General features: G+C 39.8%; 1 protein-coding gene across 1 annotated transcript in view; it reads right to left on the bottom strand.

Moving 5' to 3' along the window:
- Positions 1 to 399: 399 nt before the first annotated feature.
- Positions 400 to 24,128, bottom strand: part of LOC105030989 (polypeptide N-acetylgalactosaminyltransferase 10) — a 63,843-nt gene continuing 40,114 nt past the window's right edge. The window contains exons 5-12 of the mRNA XM_013134515.4: positions 19,125 to 19,310; positions 17,197 to 17,380; positions 15,110 to 15,227; positions 12,208 to 12,315; positions 6,972 to 7,193; positions 6,488 to 6,604; positions 5,621 to 5,770; positions 400 to 5,084 (exon numbers count right to left, since the gene is read on the bottom strand). Of these exons, the coding sequence (XP_012989969.1) occupies positions 4,920 to 5,084; positions 5,621 to 5,770; positions 6,488 to 6,604; positions 6,972 to 7,193; positions 12,208 to 12,315; positions 15,110 to 15,227; positions 17,197 to 17,380; positions 19,125 to 19,310 (1,250 nt within the window). The 3' untranslated portion in view covers positions 400 to 4,919. The remainder of the gene's footprint in view (positions 5,085 to 5,620; positions 5,771 to 6,487; positions 6,605 to 6,971; positions 7,194 to 12,207; positions 12,316 to 15,109; positions 15,228 to 17,196; positions 17,381 to 19,124; positions 19,311 to 24,128) is intronic.

Here is a 24,128-nt window from a genome sequence, read left to right on the forward strand (position 1 = left end):
CTATGGCATTCTTAAGGATTCCATTCATTAATTGTGACAATATTAATTAATCAAATTTCAGTAAACAACAAACATCAGTAAATAGTGTAAAGATAAACACGGTTCTGATAGCACAGTGGGCTAGTTCGGTTTGCTGTGGCCATGAAACACAAACTTGCCCATTGAATCAACTATAGGTCTGATATCAATTAACATTTGTTTTGTTGGTTGTTCCAACATTTTGTGTAGTTCCAAAATCAGCCAACCATGGCCCACACAGGTTCAATTATTAGTTTTATTAGAATTGTTGATACTGGATATAAAAATATTATTTTCATGAATGAAGTAACTGCATGACAAGTTAATTATGAAAAGCATTATTTTTCCTCAGCTGACCCCCCACAAAAAATATAGAACTAATTGAAATATATAAACATTTTATTTTCTGCAAAAGTAGTATACAATTCCAGTTGAGTTGTACAGTGTGTTAAATACCTAAATACACCTTTACAGCAATTATGTCAGTAGAAAAAAATATTGAATATTCATGATACAAAATATACACTTCCCTACACATCCAAAGTGCACACATGTACACAGCATTGTGTGAATGACCAACAATGGCCTTAAACATTAAAACAACTTTCATTTAAAAAAGTATTGTCTTCACATTTTAGCTGAATATTTAATTTCAACTTAAGATGATGAAAAAATTGCACTGTATAAAATGCAGTTTAAAACCACAATAATAATTAAAAAAAAATTTTTTACCACCTCCAACCCAAGTTATAAATCATACGACAAAATAATTTTACATGTGCAATGAACATGGTAAATGATTTGCAAATATCCTTGTTCCACAAACTCAAAAGTCGGAGAGTATTCAATAAACTGCCATGGAATGGAAGATATCTTAACACCTTTATAAGATGATTACATGGCAACAGATAAAGCAACCCATTATTCCCTCAGACACACATAACTTTACAACAAACTTCATGACTTGAACATAAAAATGTCTTTAAAAGAGTAAACCCAAACTTGGGTTTGATGTTTTACCTAATGATATGGACAACTTTATTATTAGTTGGCAATGTCTAGTCTTGATTCTAGGCTTTCAATGAGTCAGTCTTGGAGTCAACAATTGACTCCAATATTAATAAATTGATCTGAGAAATAACTAAAACTTAATGCATGATAAAATCCACTGTTTGATACATTAGGGGAAAAAAGAAGAATCGATGAACTCAGCAATGGCAAACAACATTGTGGATCAAGAAGACCTCTACAGTGGCTGCTCATAAAGAATGCTCACCGTAGGGAAGCAGAAAAAAGATGGCCACAGTAAGGGACTGGCAGAGTATCGTAATGGGAAGATAACCAGCATCTAGTGATGTCTGTAGGTTACAGACTTCATTGCATTCAAAGGATGTGCAACCCAGTACTAAACAGGACTATGTTATTGTACATAAAAGTAATCTGTTCAAATACATTTTGACTGTAAAACGGGAGGACGGTAGAACATGTATTTTCAAATGCATAATATATGGATAAAATACCATTACAGATGACAGTCGGCACATTAACGACACTGTCAATTAACCATTTAGAAATCACCAAAATATATTTCAATGTCCAAATTATTTTGGAAAACTATCTATAATGAATTTCCTTTGGACAGGTTCGAACATGTCACATGGAATGGATGAGGTGAAAAACCATATTGTCGTAAACAATAACATTATGTTGTACACACAAAACAAGGACACGGTCAGAATGTGACCACTTTCAAAACTACTGTCTACAATTATACAGAAGCTTTGGGTGGATCTTAAAAATAAATCCGATTTTTCAAACCCAACACCTACAGCTGAAAACACAATACCTTTGTGTATACCTTTCACAAAAAATTGGGAAAAATTAGGAAAAACACACAAACTAACAGATAATCGAACATAACTACACAGCAGGCAATATAAGCATACTTTCTTAACATCCATGTTAAGATTGCATTTGATATAAGATATTAAGATATTCATTGGCTAAGTTAAAAAGAAAATAATAATTTAAAGAAAAAGAAAGTACTCCATAACATTAAACAAGCTAAACAAATAAAAGTACATTTAGACTAATGAATTCTTGAATGTCTCTTGCAGTAACTACAAGCTGCTGAGTATCATGATCATAAACACTAATTGACATGATGGTGACATGCCACAAACATAAAGTGGGTATTGGCCTGGGAAGCTGTTAACTTTTAAAGGCAGGAGAATACATAATTGTTCACTAGTTTGTTAAACATTCACTACCATTACAAATACAAGTGGCCAGTTTATTAGGTACATCACCCTTATTCATGAAAATTGATTCTTTCTAAAGACAAAGACTCACAAGGTTATGGGTCACAATATAAAGCAGACAGACAGGCATCCTGTTACCGTTTGATTGTTAGAACGATGACCAAAGAAACTTGGAGTGGGGTATCATTGTCCATGCCAGACAAACCAGTTCTAGAATATCACAGGCGCCTTCCTGGGCTTTTTCACAAAAACAGTTTAACAGAGAATGGTGAAGAAATAAAACATCTAATCAGTGACCATCTCGTGGGCAAAAACAGCTTGTTGAGGAAAGAGGTTGAATGAGTTAACAAGCAGCCCACAAACAGGAAAATAACAGCAGAACAGTGGTGTGCTGAACAGCATCTCGGAACACACAATTAATTTGTTCTTATCATGGACAGACTATTACCTTAACTACTCAACTAAAAACTAGAAGAAATGGCTCAAGAGGGCACATGATTAACAACAAAAGACAGCTGAGGAGTGGCTCAACACTGCTGTGTCCGACAGATCACTGTTCAGTTAACTTGAGTGGCCTGCAATCGCTAGACCTCACCCCAATAGTGCACTATGTAATGAGACAGAACGATCCATTCGTAGCATGTACTGCCCAGCAATCTGCAGCAACAGCTTGATGCCATTGAATCAGCGTGAACCTACATCCCGGGAAAAACGACATCTTGTAGAATCCACACCTAAAGAATTCAGGCAGTTTTTGACTGGTACTAGATGGTTGTACCCAATAAATGTACCACTTAGGGTTGTAGATATGAATCCATGGTTAAGGACCAGAGTCACCACAGACTGCCGCGATCCACCATGTCATTCAATCAGAGGGAGTGTAGGAGGAGGACCTGACAAGGGCACCAGGCCAGGCCATATCAGGCCAGGCCACACATACTGTTGCTTTCATCCAGCAAGGCACTAAGGTTTTCATTCAAGTTTATCACTGCAAGGGCTAAATACATTTATAGTGAATGGAATAAATATACAACGCCTTTAGACAATTTACCTTTTTAACTTTTTGTTGCATTACAAAGGGTGAATGAAAAGGATTTTGATGTATTTAATCTTCACAAAAGTGTATAATTAGAAATTGAAAATAAAAGGACGCATTTTTAACAATAATTATATTTTAGGCAGGACTAAGAGTAAAATTTGATTCAATATATCACATAAGTTATAAGGACTATATGTATATATGTGGGCATGCACGGATACAAGCGCGCATGCACGCACGCACACACCATCATAAGCACCTTTAAAATGATTTTAAAATCAATGGAAATATTTAAAAATACCATGGAAGCTATATTTCCTGATATTGAGTATTTTATAAATGTGAAATTCTATTTTTGGGACACTCCATCAGTATCGTTTTGGCTATACTAAAGGAGCGTGTCCAAGACTTTGGCTGACCGTGGGAAATCAGAGTGCTACAGGCAGAGCGGAGACAGAAGGTAAAGGGTATAGACGGCATTGAACCCTGGTCTCCAGCTTTGAGCTGCATATCTGCATGGAGGCGGGAGAATTACTACTGGACACACTTTCTAACGCAACAAAATTATTCAAGCCACTGTAAACCACGTATAAAACCAGTCATCAACACCCCCCTCCCACCCTTCTCCGGGCAAACTTGTCTAAATTAACTCATGATGAGACTTCTGTGATTTCCTGATACACAGTTCAGTGTGATTTGTGATGAAGTCATTCCTTACGCCAGGGGGGCGGGGGAAGCCTCGGTTAAGACGAAGGGACAGAAGAAAATGACAGTAGTTAAAGCCCTTATAGTTCTCACTGGACATTTGTTTGTAAGACGACCTTTGTATCAATCTATGGTATCAAATCAAAGCTCTTTAAATAGATACAGTGCTGAGAAAAAGTGCTGCTACTATTATTATTATTATTCTTTCAAATCTAAACTTTCCAAAAGATAAGACTTTTTTTGGCCTTCTACATTTGCCCAACTCCACTTTTAAATAAACCTACATAGGAAACCAGGAAAGGGAAACTGCTTGCCATGTGAGTACACCAAGAAAACAAAAACAAGAATCAACACAAAGTGATTTGCAGAGTGGTTGGTGCTGGCTGGCTTCACCCAAATGTCAGTTTGGGTTTGGCTCAGTGAAACTCTCAGTGGAGGCTGTCAGAGCGGGGGAGTGAATAGAGAGACAGCGTCTGAGCAAGAAGACTCCCGTAGGGTGATGGAGACGAACGTATGGGACAGAGTCAACTGGGAGAGGCAACGGAGAAGCAGGGCTGAGCAGAGTGATGTCAAAAAGCCAATCAGCAGGAATAATAAAGTGAGATTGGCCGCCGCCATAATGGTTGCGCCATAACAGACCTAATCCAGTTCACACAGCGAGTCAAAGTCACTGATTCGTAAAGAGAGAACTGCCTGCCAACCAAAGAGAAACCCTCTCAGGCGCCATCCTTAATCTCCCAATCACTGGTGTGTCTAGACTAGCTTGCCCATGCTAATGCTAACCCCCTTCCTTTCACCCTACACACCCTCAGTGTAATAAAAGTCAATTTTTGACTCAGGGGAAACAACAGTTCCTGGGTGAGTGCTATTCAGGCTGAACCTGACTCCTAAAATTCTCAGTTGCTTTCGAGGTTCAACTTCTCCAGCACAGTGGTGTTTGTCTTCTCAAACAGCCACTGCTGGCTGGGTGCGCTGGGGTCACACGTATTCATGAACACTTTCCTCTCTGTGGGATTGCTGTCAATACAGCTGTTACTGATGGGGTGGTACAGACTTTTATCCTACAGAGACGGGGAGAGACAAAGATGGTATTGATACATACATACATACAATACATTTAGTTATAGGACCCTGACATAATTTCCAGAGATATAAGTTAAAGTTGCAGTAATGAGGTTGCCAATGTGTTCCATGTCACCACTCCCTTTCATGCTTGTGATTTCATGACTAACTGAGGTGTGACATTCATTATTATACATTACACATCCAGCCCAAAACTGAGATTTCAAAAATGGTTTTGTAAATTGCAAGTCAAGGAAACAACCCTTCTATTTTACACATCCTGCTAAAGAAATGTACCAGTGCATAGTGTGCACCACAAAAACCTGGTTCAATTACAGCTTGTCAACAGGAAGAAAGTAATTATCAGCAGGTAGAATAGCTGTCTACACTATTTAAAGTTATTTGGGAAAGAAACACCCTCATTGACAAGTAGCAGCCGGTGGTATTTTATCAAAATAAAAGGATTAAGAAAAGTGATTCAAAACAATAAACAGGTATTTTACAAACTGAAAAATGTGTGTGTAGGAAATGTCACCTTTCTGTAGCGCCACAGCTGGTTGCCCTTCATGCCGTGGCAGTCGTACAGGGTGACAGGACTGTTGTGGGAGATGGCATCAAAGCAGACCTTCTTAGTGTGCATAGGATCCCCCACCCGGATGTCCTCCCGCCAGCCTAAGGTAAAAGCCTGCAGAGGGCAATTCCAAGCTGGATCAGATCTACTCAGGACACGACTCCACCTTTAGGTTAGACACCCACAGTGCAGGCTTTTGTTTTAGCATGAATCCCTAATTGAACTCATCATCAAGCAGTTGGTTAAGGTGTGTCGACAATAAGCTGAAAACAAAGCACACCCTATTAGATTTCACAACCAGGGTTTTAGAGAAACTTCCTAACGAGTACCAGCGTTGGACCCAATCAGGGACACTTACACGGTTTGGCAGAGTTGTTTGAAAAGGGGCTTCTCTGCTGTCACATTAAAAAGACTCAAATTTGGACTGCAGCCAGACAGCTCTTTGATTTGCCCTGATGCGGTTTGCTGTCCCAGCATTGAACAGAACTTGTAACCATCAAAGAGATTTACCTACAACTCTTCAAAATAGTGTAATTAAAGTGTCAAAGCACAGAGTCAGAGTGAGCAACTTAGAAAAGAAAGGGATAACATGGACATCCATGAACGTTTAACTGTGAGCACTGCTTAAACATTCTGAATAACAAGGGAACAAATGGGACTCCTTCAGAACAGCAGAGATAATTAAGCTGTGTTTCTAAGTGAGTGCGTGCACCTGTGTGTGTGTTGTAATTATGGATGCTGAGAACTCTGTCCACATCGCTAAATTCCAAAATAATTAGTGTAAAATAATGCCGATATCTGTGTTTCAGTGGTGTGTACTCAGATTCCTACCTGTCCATGGCTCCACCCGGCCTTGCCCTGACCCTTAACACACTTCTCCAGGCGGATGGGCGTACCAGACGAAAAGTGCTTGCTCTCCATGCACATACCACTGCCTGCATTGCGCAACTAAAGCACAGAAGGGCAGACAAACAGGATGGTAAAAAAGAGAAAAAAAGAAAGACATTCACATTCAATCGATACTAATCACTGTGTAAACCACTGACTGTTTTAAGGGCGGATCTTAAACTGCCCTCCATAGTGAAACAGTAGGGGGTGATGAGTAATGAAGAAGAGGAGTCCGTTACGGGCACTGGGCCCTCTGACAATGAAGTGACACCAGGCTGTCACCGGCCACCGTCTCTCTGGTTTGTTTCACATACTACCGTCCACTCACTTCTCAGCCTTTCACATCCCTATTATCTAAACCTTGACTTTGTCTCCTTCATTCTGGCCTCTCTTTCTCCCTTAAGAAGCGGGTAAAGCAGTGGTGTACCTCTCCCCAGGCAGCAGCAGGAGGCTCAACAGGCGGGTAGTGCTTAGGCAGGTCCCAGGCCACCTCTGTCATGAACCACTTGAAGCTCTTACAGTTGAGGCGGTTCCTCAGGTCCTTCTGCACCGTCATGTCTCCTGCTGACAGGTGCCTGTACTCTGGCCTCCGCTGATAGATGTACTCTGCATACTCATCCATCCACACCTCGGCCACTCGCTTCAGATTCTGTGGAGACCAAGGGATAAGAGAAAGGGGTTGAAGGACTGTTGGTTCACAATGACTGTGGGGTGTATATGGATGCATGCACTTGGGGGCATTGTTGACCGCTAGATTGCCTCGGCTCTTGAATTACTTAATCGATTCAAATCAGTAACAGTTTGTGGAGGATTTCGTTATACATTGCAGTCACTCAACAGTATTAATTCATTTACATGCATTTTTAAATCCCACATAAGTCGAGATGCAACCATTTCAACCTAAAAAATTGCCAGAGCTTACCTATGATACTGTACAACAATGCACATCAATAGGTCATCATTTTACAAAATATCTGTCTTTGAAGTGGGAAATCAGAAAATGTCAGTTCACATTTCTCTGGCTTGATGTCATCAATTTTCCTATCAGACATACGAGAGGAACAAGTATTTTTTCCAGACTTTCAGAATTGGGCTTAACTGAAATTTTCCCAACCGCCGGCATTATAACAACCCCCTATAGTGAGGTACACATCCTTCACACATTCTTATTTAGAGCGTTAGATTTGACCACTTGGGAGAACCGCACCATAGGGGACCTTTACCGATCTATGATGGATGTTTACCTCTTCTGATTAACTCAAAGAAAACCAGTGACATCACCAGAACCGAGCTTCCAGGGCATCAGCCACTTATTATTTTGGGTCAGGCCTGAATCTTTTCTGTTGTGTGATGGTGTAAATATTCTATTCAGCTGAACAAACAGTTTTGTTCATACAGCCAAGGTTAAATCTTGGTAAAAGTCAAGAAGTCCAATCCAATAATTAAAATAAATATACACCAACTGCTGTAACTAGATAACATGATTTTGATTTGGAGCAATCAATCAATCAATCAAGGTTGAATTTTTGTTTTCACTGAATCTGCGTATGATATGTGGTTACGATAAGGCTGGGAAATGTTAGCCAAGATGAGTGCTCATGATCAATAATCTACTTTGCTCATTATCAAGACTGGTTAGAACTTTTTCCATAGCATGTTATTGTTATGCATAGCTGTAAAATAGGAACCTTGTAGTAGTCACAAGCACAAAGATTTAGCAGGAGTTAGGCAGGTAGGGTCCATTTTGGGTTCTTATCGCTGATGAATGTAGTGATAAACGTAGCCTACAATAAAAGTATATTTATGAGTTATGTAGACTTCAAATGGTGTATATAATTATTCAGAATTCAGACAGAAAAACAAATACCTCCAATCAGACCAAATTGGTTGTTAATCATACCAGACACTGGTGGGGTATAGCAGGCTGGAATGCAGCTTCCTCATTCAGTAACCAATCATTTTTACAAGGACATTGTAATGGGTTATAGATTAGCATATGTTATAATCACAAGATAGGTTGCAATATCTTCCATGGCTTCCCAGTGACTTAAATGACAAACATAACAGCTGTAAAAAGTAGAAATATTTGTATTTCGATATTTAAAATGTACTTAAGCAAAATATTTTTATAGGGTTTTCATGGATTCAAGAAGTCAAAATACATTAAGTGGAATGAGTAATATTGACCAATGTCGTCAACAATACAAATAGAGAAATATTAAATGTTTCCTAGACTTCAAAAGAGTAGTTAAAGCATTGTTGGTAGTCCTTATATGATTATCCAGTGAAAAAAAAATATTGTAATTAAAAAATATATACATTTCAAAGAAAGCTGTTAAATAAGAAAAATAAAAAAGCAAAGAAGCAAATAAAAACTACTATTTGAGATCCAGATGATCAGACAAAGCAAAATTAAGGCTTGGATGAGAGAATGTTAGAATTAGTGAGTACATTCTCATGCTATGGGGAATGCAGGTGCAGTGCAGCTCTGAGCCAAACTCTTCTGGCACACGCCTCTTCAGGTGACGGGAAGTTCACTGGTGCCATCTGCTTGCATGGCGGCTGGGTTGGGGAGGAATGGGTGAGCCGGTTAATCAACACACCTGGAAGGGTGCCAGTAGGGTCGGAAGGCTGTGTGGGAGGGGTGTGTGGGACGGGGTGTGCCTGTGGTGTGGTGATCGTGGAGGGGTCTAGGAGCAGCAGCTGCAGGGATGTTTTTGGGGGGAGGCGAGAAACCATAAAGGCGACGTAGCACAAAAAAAAAGCACCGCCGGCAAGCTATGAATGTCTCCTGTGTGACTCTCAATTCGACCTTTTCTCTAAGCTCTACAACACACGGGAAGCAGCATTTTCATTCCATCCGCACTATTGTGTTTGATAAAACCAAGTCAAAATGTCAGTACTATGTATGCAACTGATTTATTCCAGACTGAGCTTGATAAGCAAAAGGTGCTTGTGTCTTTGTTGGTCTTGTTTTGATGAAATGCATTACATTAGTAATATTTATATAACTACTATTACTAATCCAGTCATTAGCAAACATGCCTCCCCCTCACACAGAACATTACTTCTTCTGAGAGAATATTCCAAAACAGTGGGAGTTTTTATTGACACATCTGACCAAGCCAACCAAACAAAACATGAATAATATTGGAATTGCTATACATTGTGGACGGTTGCAGGACATACAACGTGTAGTAAGTGCATGGTATAATGTATTTTTCTATTTACAGATTCTTTCTTTACAGACCTTTTAAAAGAGTTCTAACAGTGCATTCCTAACCAAGGTCAGTTTCAAAGCTTTGCGAATCTTTGGGACAAACATATTGGGGCCTGTACAAGAAGAAAAGAAGACATGAGCTTTGACAAATAAATGCAACACAAAAGACTGGAAAAATAATTAAATCAGAGTATGTTATACGGTCTTGTTTTGTTCCAAATGCTCAAGCGGTTAAACACCGCAACAGGCTAGCCTGCTGAGGTTAAATCAGTTCACCATTAGAAAGGAACAGAAGAGTTTCTCACTCCCTCATTCCCACCACATGGCTGCCTGGGGAACACACTTAACATTCACTACAAACCCTCCTCACCTTCCCCACAGCGGGATACCTATTGATTCAGTCACAGCATTCCTAATGGGTGTGATGAGAGTGTGTGCGTGTGGGGCTGCAATATAAAAGGGGTGTTTGTGAGCATCGTGGAGGATCCAGCTACAGAAATTCAGCAGAGGAGAAGAGTGCATTCTCAGGGCTCCAGACTAAAATGTTTTCTTCTGCTTTAATAAAACCATGTTATTTTTCATGCAACGTCACACATTTCATACAGTCAATCAATGTGCTTTATTAAAGCACCAATCAGCCCACCTGTTTTCACAGAAATATTTGAGGAATAGGGTTGGAGAAATAACCTAACCACTCAAACGTATATTAAATGTCAATCCAGGATAACTAGGTTGCGTGAAGTAAAACAGGGGGTGTTTATTATTACCAGAATAAAGCCCCCCTCCAATTTGGTCATAAATGAAAATGACTGTAATAATTCCCAGCAACTGAAAATAGGACTACATAATGTCAGATCATCCACCCACTATGATTCAGTGTAGTCTGTCTGGGGTTTATTTGTTCTATTGGGAGGACCGTTCTCAAACCTGGGGGACAACACCTCCCCGCTACTACACCACCCTCAGGATGGGGCCACAGTGTCTCCAGATAAATCTTGGTGTCCTGTTGAATCTAAGGAATGAATGAGTCTTTGCACCAGATGTGACCAGATGACCTGGATTCTTCCTAACGACTGAGCACAGCCTGCTGGTATTTATTGACCTGCTGGTCATCTGAACATGCATGTGGCCCAAAAATGTCACACACAGAAGAGGGCTGGCAACCCTTCAAAGTCTGACTCCTCTCTAGGTTTCTTCCTGGGTTGTGACCCTGGTAAGGGGTTTCCTAGCCACTGTGAAATCTGAGCATTAACAATTATTGTTATTATCTATACCCTTCAATGGATAGAGATTGAGTGAGATGAGATTGAGGTTGTGTAAGGAAGACCAGGTCCGTAACCTCACGAACAAGACTTTCTAATGCTGCAATAAATAATATAATTTCTCTCTTCCTTGACAAACGGGTATGCTAATTATTACAACCACTATACGAAACGGCCGATTTCTAACAACACTGTGCATCCTCCTGTTGCTGCTAGCTCTTTGGGGTTTCTAGGCTGGGTATCTGTACAAACACACCATAGTGTGCTAGTTTAATTGCTGAGATGATGATTATGATATTGGATAGAAATTGGATAGATAAAAATTGGACACACAAATACTTTTTCTTCAAAACCATCACTAAAACAAAAAAATAAGCTACACTGAGTAAGTTTGAACATTTGTAATTTGAAGAACTGAAATCCGAAACCATGAAGAAATTGATTTGGGAAAAAAATTGGGAGAGAAGATAATAAATTGCCCAATTTGTTCAATATGCAATTGAGCTCATCTCTAAGCAGATTGGCTAATTGTTTTATATTTTTTCATAAAGGAATGCTTAAATGCAACTTATCTATCAATCAAGTGGTATAACAGTCATACTCATTTTAGCCAGAGAGCAAATTATAATGGATTACATACTGATACAGAGGGCATTGTTTCACGTCATTGGATGATCTCCGGTAGAGATTCAGCGACTTGCGAAAGTCAAGGAAAATTAGGAAAACCAAAAGAAAACATAAGAAATTCGAAATTGTTCTTTTTTTTTATTATTGTGAAAAAAAATTGGGAGGACTGGCTTCTCTTGGCTTCCATGAATACAAGCCACTGCACATTTTTGAGTGTCCTTTTATTGTTCCTAACAAGGGGTGCACTGTAATGATCTGTAATGATCATGCTATTTAGTCAGCTTCTTGATTATCCTGGAAAACAGACACTTTCACAAACAGTAATGTAAACACATTTGTTTATGTGAGAGTGGAGAGTGTGAACTGAACCACTCCATTAGTGCATGTCTTTCTGCTAGTCAATGAGCACCAGCTTAAATATGCGACGCAAAAAATATTCATTGTACTGTACGCAGAATGCGTGCACTTTGGCTGGTCGGTATGATAAATATACTGGCATGTTGTTCTTTGTAAGTCCCATACAATGTGGGTCTTGAAATGCATCCAAAACTCACCCTGGCCAGACTGACCCCTCCGGGGACCTTGTAGGGGACATACTTCCGATAGATGTGACCCACTCTGGAGCATGGGATGTCCTCCATACGCCCACCACACATCCACACCTGTGGAGAGAGGGCGACAGGGAGAGTGAGTAGGGGTTCGGCTGTGTCGCCCATGCTTTGGTGTGTGCCCATGGTGCAGTTGTGACTCGATAAAAACAGTGAGGACAGGCGTAACTGACAGGCGTCAGGAAGAGCAGAAAAGGGGGAAAAAAACAAGTGGTTCTCGAGGGAGGTTGAGAGATCTAATAGCTATGAACCAATACATTAGGACCTCAGTAAAGGAGGAGTGGCTAAAACAGACAGAATAACTGACAAGCCAGAAATATAGTGCCAATAGAAAGTCTACGCCATTCACATTCGGTTGTGTCTTTCAGGCATTTAAATAATTTTTTCTCATACTCACACACTTTTCAGTGGAAAATTTAATTAGGTATTAAAAATACAGAACTGAAATATTATAATAAAATGAAATATATATGGGAAAGTTAGTAAGTTAATAAACTAACAATGCACTGGTTTGCCTTGATTTTGTATTAATTTGTAATGATAGTTTACAAAACATCTGACCCTGTATCAGAACTTAGCAACTGCATCCAATTACATATTCCAAAGCAGGGTCTCTTTGGGCAACTTCTGAAACATGTACCCTCCCTGACCACTATGCTCCCCTTGGCATGTTATGTCCACTCTAAAAGCATTTAAATTTAAAGACAGAGTGAGATTAAGAGTTCTAGATGAGTTCTGCCAGTGGATTAGTGTGCAGCGCTGCTAATCCCACAACCTCTACTAACAATATTTAAAAGAGGGCAGCTCACAATAGCTAATTAAAATCAAAACAATGAGAACCCGCCTTCATTTTTTACATAAATAATGTTTTACAATCAGGCTAACTTTGATTTAAGTAGCTGCATTTTCATCTCTAATAAAAATGAAGAGAAAAAAAAACAGTGCTGTGAAAAAGTCTGATTTGGTCAATTTTAGCCTATTGTTTTAGCACTGAATGTTGTCAGAAGATCAACCAAAACTAAATACTAGATAAAAGTCATGCAACACACAATGACCACTTAAAAACGGGTTATGCCACCTTAAGCAGCAATTAATGCAAACCTGTATTCATTGATTACTTTCTCAGTGCTGTGGAGAGATTTTGGCCCACTCCTACATGCAGAATAGATTTAACCCAGTAACAAAAGCGTATTTCAAGCATTAACTGAGTTTCAAGGCCTGCCACAACATTTCAGTGGGGTTAATGTCTCAGACTAGAATATTCCAAAATGTTCAATTTCTTGTTCTTGAACCATTCTGATGTAGACCTGCTTGTATGTTTCAGATCATTGGCTTGCAACTTCATCCAGTAGTGCTTCAGCTTACAGACAGATGGCTTGATATTCTCCAGTACAAAGCAGAATTCATGGATCCTTCAATAATGCCAAGTTGTCCCGGGCCTGAAGTAGCAAAAAATACCCAAACCATGACACTTGCAAACACATGCTTTAGGCAAACTTGAGACAAGGATTTATGTTTTACTTAGAAGGCAGTGGTTTACGCCTTGATTTTAGGCCTTGCTCTTGGACACATTTGGCAACGTGGGGACGATTCACTAGTGTCAGAAGCGTTCTCCCTTTGGACAATATGGTTCTGAGTGTTACAACGTTAGTGTGATGGCAAGGACCAAAAGGTGCGAACATGGCCCAAATCAGGCCATATAGTTCACTAAAGTATTCAAACATCTGCCGCTAATAATCCCTTTCATTGGGTTGATTAACTAGGGTGTCAATATGAATCGCATTTTCACACCTGAATATTGCATGTTATATTACATAGTACACAAAACAAATGAAAACAAGCCCCTCTCTTTGCTGTCAATTCTTTCTCTCAAATTCCCTCTAAATATTACCACAACCTACAAACAGATTTGACTGAATGTAATATGAAAAATGGGCAACAACGTAAAAACTCAGTCAAAGGGGAAATCATTTTCACAGCACTGTACAAACATGTACTTGAAATGTTACTTATAATAATCTGCACACTTACAAAAACAGTGCAGTGATCCCACTCATTCTCCCAACTGTATTACATACTAGGCCAATATTCATTCAGTGACAGATCACGTTTTCAATCTTTCATAAGTGGGGCTAAGCATCTGTTTGTCAAATAAGTGAGTGGGTCTTGGAAAAAGATTTGAATGTTGTGACATTCTCCAGGCTATACAAACAATGGCAGTATTAGTGAGTTGAATATGAGAGTCTGGAAGAGTCTTCTTTGAAAATAATTGAATTATTTTGATGAGCTTTCCAAAAGGTTTAGGGAATGGTTGAAAGGCAGTGGAGAGACATGCAGCGCAACTTCGCATAATAAATGTCTATCCTATGGAATAATTCATAGAGACAGAATTCTAAAACATAATCTAATAGGGTTTCTGAGTATGATGGATGTAAGAGCTCTCGGAGCAGCAGAGCAAATTTGGACCAGAATTATTGAAACATGAAGTGAAATCAGAATCCCAACTTCCAACATCGCTTTGTAACTAGTTAGTTAATGGGCTTCTGAAAAAAAACAACTTTAAAAAAATTACTTGGCAGTGGTGGTTTCAACATGTTGCCGTTGAGATGTTTTTAAAACCTGGTCCTGGAGTACTAAAACGTGACTTTGTTCCAACCCAGCACTGACACACCTGACTCAACTTATTATCAGGCCCTTTATTAGGAAGCATTACACTAGTACTGGGTTGGAAAAACATCCTGCAGAAAGTGCATATATCCAGGACTAAACAACAACACTGCCCTCAATAAGATAATCTCTCCAAAAACAACAGGTCCAACTACTGTCCAGTGTCATGTCGGAGTGTTACCTTAAAAGAGATTTCATACTGCTCTCCTCCCCAGATCTCCAGTCCTGTGTCATATCCTCCCAGCTCCCAGAACCACTTTCTATCCACAGCAAATAGTCCGCCTGCCATCACAGGGGACCTGAAGGACAAGAGGTGGATAGACAATGCTGATAGCTGTCATGCTCACACAAAACCATGATGACACTGCCCCTCAATCAATCACTGGCTTCAGTGATTAATTGTGATGTGAACATTTGATTATCAGATGATAGGAGCTACTGGGCTTGCCTGTGCGCAATCCACAAATATTACCACAGTGAAGCAATTGTGCCCGCTGAAGCACAGACGTAAACAGAGGCAGAACTCAGAAATCTAAATTCATCAAAGAGGTGCAATGGGCCAGACCTGCCATAAAAGGGACAATTTCACAAAAATATAATATTCCTGACACACATTGTTTATATTTCTCCATGAGCGTGGTATTATTAGAATTCACAGTCATTTTCAGGCATTCCAAACTGATTTTTAGAAATAATTAATATAAGTTATAGATTAGTAATGATGAAAAATACGTTATGGATGGGGGCATCAGTCCGCCCATGCTGCCTGAATGGCGCCCCAGACTGGAAGGTCTGATGAGACAACTAAACAGGCAGGTTGTCCTAACTAGACGCTACCATCTCCTCCAGTCTTTTCTGTCTCACATTACAGGCCCACCCAACAAAACAGGCCCTGGCAACAAACACCCACCAGCACACCACAGGCTGTCATGGCAACTAGCAGCCCTCTTCAACTCTAAATTAGAGGCAGCGATGAACCCCCTGTGGATTGATATTGAAGGTAGAGTAGTTTAACTGTTGACTCAGGTTTATGAGTAAGACAGGATAATTGAAACTGGCAGGAAGACATCTGGGCCCTAATCCTCTCTTAGAATGATCAATTAAGAAAATGGAACACACAGTGGAAGGCTGTGAGCATAAAATACATATGGAATACATATTTTACAAATATTAGGTTAAAATGCACACTGACCAAATGAAGTAGCCATAGAAGAAATGTTAATCTTTGCAAACATTTCATGATTCTGTCCGAATGTTACTGACACCAAAGACTACATTTCAATTTAAAGTCATATAGGTTTTTTTCCACAACATGATCAGAAATGCTGAATATGTGAGCAATGTTTACACGGCAATTATTCTTAGCTCCATGGAAACATTTGTATAGAAAGTGAATAATGTTTTTTAATAATTTTACAGTGTATTTTGGATGGATTCAAATGGATCAGAAGCCAAAAGAGCTCATTTTGCCATTAACATGCTTTTTTTTCTTCTAATTGCCTGGAAACTCCATGTAACTGGGAAAAGACAGAGTTCTGTTATTATTATTTTTTTTCAAGGGCAAATGGTTTAAGTCTGGATGTCTGGCATGCAGCATTACATCTGTTTTGGAAATGATTTCAAAAGACAGAAATCTTTGGCATTCAACAGCTGTGATTTCAGAAGCTGTGCCGCAGAGATAAGGAAAGAAGGTAGCTGTGGAGACAAAGGGATGTAGCCTAATGCACTTATCTGAAGAGGTCTGCTCAGCTGACATTACTTCTTCACTGACAACATGTTCCTATTCCACCATTCCCTCCATCCCTCTAACATGTTGATCACGCTATCCTGTGTCACTGCAAGAACAAGACTTCCACCTAACCAGCCATTAATATTCAGTGTCATCATTTTGTTTTAGTTGCTATTGCAAAGCTGATATTCCCAATTTCAGTCTGTTGACTTCAGAAGGAGCGTGCCTCATAAATGTGGAGCCAAGAGAGGCTTCGTCTTATCTAGAAATGAAAGAAGGGGAGTATAATGTATTACACAGCAGGAGGTATAGAGAATGGAGGGATTTCGAGGCTTTCACACCATGAACTTTTGCCCTCCAACATGTTCCTTGTCACTGTATCTAACTTGCATCTCACTTCATGTTACTGTACTGTCAACCACACAGAAAATCTGCTGACAAAGACAGCGGAGAATCTAATGACTACAAATGAAAATACCTCTAAATGTGCTCATTGGCTGGGCCCAGTTGTGTTTTTCGTCTGGTCCAACAATACTTACTCAAAGGGTTCGCTAGGGTCCCCTTTAGCCAGCTCAGAAGGGATGGGGATACGTTTGTAGTACATCTCCCAGTCAAAGGCACCTCGCATAGCGTCGCCCGCCTGTGTCTCATAGCCAAAGTTGTCGTGGTCAATCACGTCAATCATTGGACAAACGATGGACTTCCTGTTCGTGGCGATGCGGTCTTGGGGTAAAGTTCAATGTCAGTGTTATGAGTAATTTTTGAATCGGTGATAAGTGCAGGTACTTTACCATGGCAACCCATTCAAAAATGTCTGAAACCATACACAAACCATTTATACTTCACAATGTTTTCATGCAATGCAAACGGTATTAGTATTTTTTCTTCTTTAAATTAAACACATTACTCTCTTATCTTCCCGGCAACATTTCCAAGGTTGTTAACGTGCAAAATGAAATTGTCAGTTAATTAACCTGGTTTAAAAAAAAAAAAATTATTAGAATGAAAAAAAGACATAGTTCCCCATAAACCAGATTTTTCCCTGAGCATCAAGTAAAACAGGAATTTCCTTCTCTTAGGTGTATCTGTAGCCTAACAGCTGCTACAATTAAGTATTTATGTCAACCAGCAAGACACCGTTATCATCATAAGAAACACACACACCATACAGGCAGTTGCAACAAAACCTTTGGGTTTTTAAGCCAATAATGGCAAAACAAAAATGGGATAAATGTGGCATTCTTGTGAAATCGGTTAATGTCATTTTGCAGAATAAAAATAATTCTCACCTTCTGAACTGTTTTGCAAGCTACAGTTGTGCTTCTACGTTTGCATACCCTGGCAGAAATTTGGAAATTTTGGCATTGATGTTGAAAATATGACTGCTCATGCAAAACAAGTGTCTTTTATTTGAGGACGGTGATCATATGAAACAATTTATTAACACATTGTTGTTTAGCTCTTTTTTAAAATCAGAATGATAACAGAAATCACCCAAATGGCCCTGATCAAAAGTTTACATACACTTGAATGTTTGGCCAGGTGAAAATGTCAATTAAAGGTGAATTTCCCACACCTGCGGCCTTTTTAAATTGCAAATAGTTTCTGTGTATAAAATGTCAATGAGTTTGTTAGCTCTCGCGTGGATGCACTGAGCAGACTTGGGAGCCATGGGGATACTGAGCCAAGGGGAGCAGAAAAGACCTGTGTAACAAAGTAATATAACTTTATAAATATGGAAAAGGATATAAAAGGATATCCAAAGCCTTGCAAATGCCAGTCAGTATTGTTCAATCACTTATTAAGAAGTGGAAAATTCAGGGATCTCTTGATACCAAGCCAAGGTCAGGTAGACCAAGAAAGATTCCAGCCCTAACTGCCAGAAGAATTGTTCAGGATACAAAGAAAAACCCACAGGTAACCTCAGGAGAAATACAGGCCGCTTTGTGTGAAAATCCCAGTAACTGAGCAGATTGTGAAATACTCAGACCGGCCCGTCTGGCACCAACAACCATGCCACGCTCAAAATTGCTTAAATCACCTTTCTTTCCCATTCTGACATTCAGTTTGGCGTTCAGGAGATTGTCGTGACCAGGACCACACCCCTAAATGCATTGAAGCAACTGCCATGTGATTGGTTGATTAGATTATTGCATTAATGAGAAATTGAACAGGTGTTCCTAATAATCCTTTAGATGAGTGTATATTACCAATTCTCCAAGGGTATGCAAACCTTTGAGCTCAACTGTATCACTAAATTAGGCTGCAAGGTACCAGTAGCTTGCAACCGATCACTGTGTAGTCAAATAATTTTCTCAGTCTTATCTCTCTATTTAGTCTAACGAAAGGATTTCACTTTCTTACTGGCCTTCAGTGAGAATCAAACTCAAAACCATGGTTTTATAAGCACCTTGTACTACCTACTAAGCTACATGGGCCCAAAAGAAATAGCAAAGAAATGCCTCACCCAGCAGCGGGGGCAGCCAGTTGACGTTAGCTTCACAGTGGGAGTCCAGGAAGGTGATAACCTCTCCCTTTGCAGCTGCAGCCCCCAACAGACGGGTCCTGATGAGCCCCTCCCTTTTCTTGGTACGCAGTATCCTCACCTTGGGCATCCGCACCATGTACTCCTCTAAAGATGCCTTCAGATGCTCTACAGGTACAGAGAAAGGAAAGAGAGGTTACAAATATGTTTACTGTTTTGTTTGAGATTTTCTTTAAAATCTGTAACTAAAAATAGTTTACGGTAAGATGAAATTACTTTTTTACACATGATGGGAAATATTTGTAAAAACAGAAATAAATTAAAAACAGGTTATATATGCTGTTTCCATAAGTACAGAGTGACTTTGAACTATTGTTCTTGGCATATTAGAACAATAAATAGAACAATATTTAAATGTACCATTTGCAATTCTGTAATATGAGACAATGGGTCAGGGGTGTGAATAATTTTATATGGCACTCTACCGTGGCTTCGAAAAAGCATTTAGGTTCCTTGATTTTCTCCACATTTTGTAATGTTATAGACTAAATTTATAGTTGCTTAAAAACAATAAATTTATTTTTGCGGTTATCTACACAAAAAACTATGAAATAGCAAAAACCAGTGTTTAGAAATGTGTGCCATTTCATAGAACATTCTAAACTGATATCTCATAACCATAAGGATTCAGACCTTTGTAGATCCTCTTGAGCTCTCTCAGGCCAGATGAGGTGCGTCTGTGAACTGCAAAGTTCAGGCCTACCCAAAAATGTTTAATGTGGTTAAAGTACAGACTTTGTAAGATGTTTTGGGTTGTTGCCATGCTGATTGTTGAATCTTTGTCATAGTCGAAGGTCTAAAGTAATCTGGACCAGGTTTTCTTCGCTGAACTCTCAGTATTTTTGCTCTGTTCATCTTTCCCTCAGTCCTGATCAGCTTCCCAACCCTTGCCGCTAGAGTCCGAAAATAAAACCTGCCAAGCGCCAAATGCAGGTAGATTTTCCGTTTGGCGAGTAAACCTCAGAATGCTATGTGCCACAGTGGCGGGTAGAATTGTGTACCAAAATAGTAATGTAATAAAATATCTGGCATGATGGCTCAGATGAAATAACTCAGATTTGCCAGCCAAAAACCATCTCTAGTGCTCCTAGTTTCACAGCACTGTTTTCTATACAGGACATCAGCTACTTGACAACGCTCTCTTGGCACTGGTCTGCTGCTCGCTGTCGTTCATCAAAGAGCTGTGTAAGGACATCAGGGATAAAATTGTAGACCTGCACAAGGCTGGGATGGGCTACAGGACAATAGGCAAGCAGCTTGGTTAGAAGGCAACTACTGTTGGCGCAATTATTAGAAAATGGAAGAAGTTCAAGATGACGGTCAATCTCCCTCGGTCTGGGGCTCCATGCAAGATCTCACCTCATGGGGCATCAATGATCATGAGGAAGGTGAGGGATCAGCCCAGAACTACATGGCAGGACCTGGTCAATGACCTGAAGAGAGCTGGGACCACGGTCTCAAAGAAAACCATTAGTAACACACTACGCCGTCATGGATTAAAATCCATGTCCAGGCCCATCTGAAGTTTGCCAATGACCATCTGGATGATCCAGAGGAGGAATGGGAGAAGGTCATGTGGTCTGATGAGACAAAAATAGAGCTTTTTGGTCTAAACTCCACTCGCCGTGTTTGGAGGAAGAAAAAGGATGAGTACAACCCCAAGAACACCATCCCAACCATGAAGCATGGAGGTGGAAACATCATTCTTTGGAGATGCTTTTCTGCAAAGGGGAAAGGACGACTGCACCGTATTGAGGAGAGGATGGATGGGGCCATGTATTGCGAGATCTTGGCCAACAACTTCCTTTCCTCAGTAAGAGCATTGAAGATGGGTCATGGCTGGGTCTTCCAGCATGACAAGGACCCGAAATACACAGCCAGGGCAACTAAGGAGTGGCTCCATAAGAAACATCTCAAGGTCCTGGAGTGGACTAGCCAGTCTCCAGACCTGAATCTGTATTAACCAGTGACAGCCCTGAAACCTGAAGGATCTGGAGAAGATCTGTATGGAGGAGTGGGCCAAAAACCCTGCTGCAGTGTGTGCAAACCTGGTCAAGAACTACATGAAACATATGATCTCTGTAAATGCAAACAAAGGTTTCTGTACCAAATATTAAGTTCTGCTTTTCTGATGCATAAAATACTTATGCAAATTAATTACTTAAAGTTCATACAATGTGATTTTCTGGATTTTTGTTTTAGATTCCGTTAGTCACAGTTGAAGTGTACCTATGATAAAAATTACAGACTTCTACATGCTTTGTAAGTGGGAAAACCTGCAAAATCAGCAGTGAATCAAATACTTGTTCTCCCCACTGTAAATAATTTCTACTCAGTGACACGGCAACCAATCACTTTACAGTTACTAGGTAGATGTTAATGAGAGAAAATCTAAAAATTCTATAAAACCATATGCCTGGGACTTCACAACACAATATTATACCAATACTTATGTCAAGACAATATTGGGCATCTGTATGTTTTGCAATATTCTAAATATTGTGATTCAAAGACAAAAAAACACTGTCATAAATACAGTTTTGCTCAGAAATGCCACCCAAAACACCAGATACACTTACAGTACTCAGTATACATTGGTGACAGGAATTAAAAACAGTATTAAAAAAGGAACTAATGAATAAATAACCAATTTGTTACAGACTGCATCTTACAAATAGTTGTTCTTCACTTTGCAGATGGCCACTAAAGTAGCAGCCAGCTCCAAACTCCATCTCCTTACTCAAGATAGCTAGCTATTATTCTTGTTGGCTAAGATAGCTAGCTGAGCTCCTTGACAATGAAGCATTCAGACGAACCAATTGACTTGCCAGTTGTGCCATGCAGATAGCAAGCAAATTTGCAACAATACGAAGTCTGTAACTGGTGTTCCCTTCCTGGCAGACAAATATTGGCCTCAAAGGGGCATGTATTTTCAGCTGCCAAATACTCTGGAGAGCTAGACCAGCTCCAAAGAGACATGTGAGTACCCAAGAGTACATTTCCTGAATGGCCTAACCTGAGGCTAGGTCTCCAAATTGGTCTTGCTCTCTTGTTTCTCTCTCTTTCCATCCCTTTCATAGATTTTAAGTCTTTCAGTCTTTAAAATCTCTCTCCAAAATACACATCCTTCTAGACAGAATGTGTTGTGGGGTTGTGATGAGATGGTTTGCTGTTGGCTCTTTAAAGAACCTGTAATGACCAAATTAAAATCCATCTCCCTGGAAAGCGGAATCAGAAATCAGAATCACAAATATCCTCAAGTTCCCATCTGTTACACAAAACCCATCAGCAAGTGAAATACCCGGCTGCTGTAGAAAAACATTGCAACAACAGATAATGGTCAATGAGGAAAAAAATTCTCAGAAACAGCCAATACTCAATTCTACACCGCATTTGCATATGGTTTAACAACTTACAAACTCATGGAAGATTGTACATTGAGATTTGGTTTGAAATTGTAACAAGGACTATGGGTGTTGCATCTGTTCGGAAAACCAGGGGAAGTGCTCCATATGCACAGGCAATTAATCACAGGTAATGAACTGAACATTATGAGATTGACATTGGCTAATTCTAAACAAAGAGCTCTGACAGGAACTTTACATAATGCTCCCTTTGGATATCCTATGATGAAACAACAACCTATTTGCATTGCGAAGAGTGTGACAGAAAAGGTTACAGCAGGAAAATTAGACTGTTTAATTTCCACAGAATGAATTATGCTGATGATTCATCCAGTTCACTCGAATCGGGAAGCAGTAAATCCTTGGAATGAGTAGCAACCTGTTTGGCAAACATACTAATCTTTATTTAATGTGAAACACAGGACAGGACTCTGAAATTGACAGGAAGAATTTCACTGTATAAGTAAGGCTTGTAGAACCATACACTTCATCAAAGAATGAAAGCAACAACAAGAAACACAATCAAGAAAGCAAGAGCAATTAAGTGGGTTCTAAACAGCAACACATTCACATGGATAAATACTGCTTATTAAGCTTTTACAATTCTCAAATTTAGCAGACATTCATATGCAGAGCAACTTAGAGGATCAATTATGGTTAAGTGCCTAGCACAATGGGACAACAACATACTGTCAATTGATTCCATTGAAGCTTTAACTACAAAATGATTCCTTATAAAATCCAGACAAAACAAAAGCCCACACACCAATTGATAGTCATACATGGGTATGCTCAAATTCTTATGTTCCTCAGTTCAAAACTTCCATAATTTGACATAGAGAACCACAGCCAACTTAGCTCGAACTGACCAACCTTCAAAAGTCCCTCACAGAAGAAAGATATCAAAAGAAGCAGTGCTCCAAAGAGAGTTTCTCCACAGCCTGCAAGCCTCCAAATCAACTCAGGTTTCACAGTCACAGGCAAGCCAGCAAGCCTCCACAGCAGGAATAACCATTAAATGTCTCACTGAGGCTTGATTGTTGGCTAGTGACAAAAATCTGAAAATGTTTCCCCCAAACTCATTGGTATGAAGAAAATTGTCCCTCTTTCACTGCTCTACAGCCTACATGTATTCACAACAGCAAGACAACCCCACAAAATGGGAAGGGTTTTGCTGGTGGTGGCCACAGAACGTTGCCCTCCCTCTATTCTTCCTGACTCATTTTTCTCTAGTTTTACTAGTGTTTTTGTCACCACTGGAAGCATGAGGCGGTACCCATTCAGGTTGCACAGGCAGTCCAGCTCCTCCAGGATGGCGCATCTATATGCGCAATCGCAGGGAGGTTTATGGTCTTTCCAAGTACAATCTCAAGAGTATGGAGGAGATACCAGGAGACGGGCCGTTACATGAGGAGAGCTGGACAGGGCTGCAGAAGGGCATCAACCCAGCCGCCACTGGCACCCCGTTCTCTTCACAGATGAGAGAAGGTTCACACTGAGCAAGTGACAGACGTGAAAGAGT

The sequence above is a fragment of the Esox lucius genome, chromosome 7, assembly GCF_011004845.1.
Source record: "Esox lucius isolate fEsoLuc1 chromosome 7, fEsoLuc1.pri, whole genome shotgun sequence".
Classification (NCBI taxonomy): Eukaryota; Metazoa; Chordata; class Actinopteri; order Esociformes; family Esocidae; genus Esox; species Esox lucius.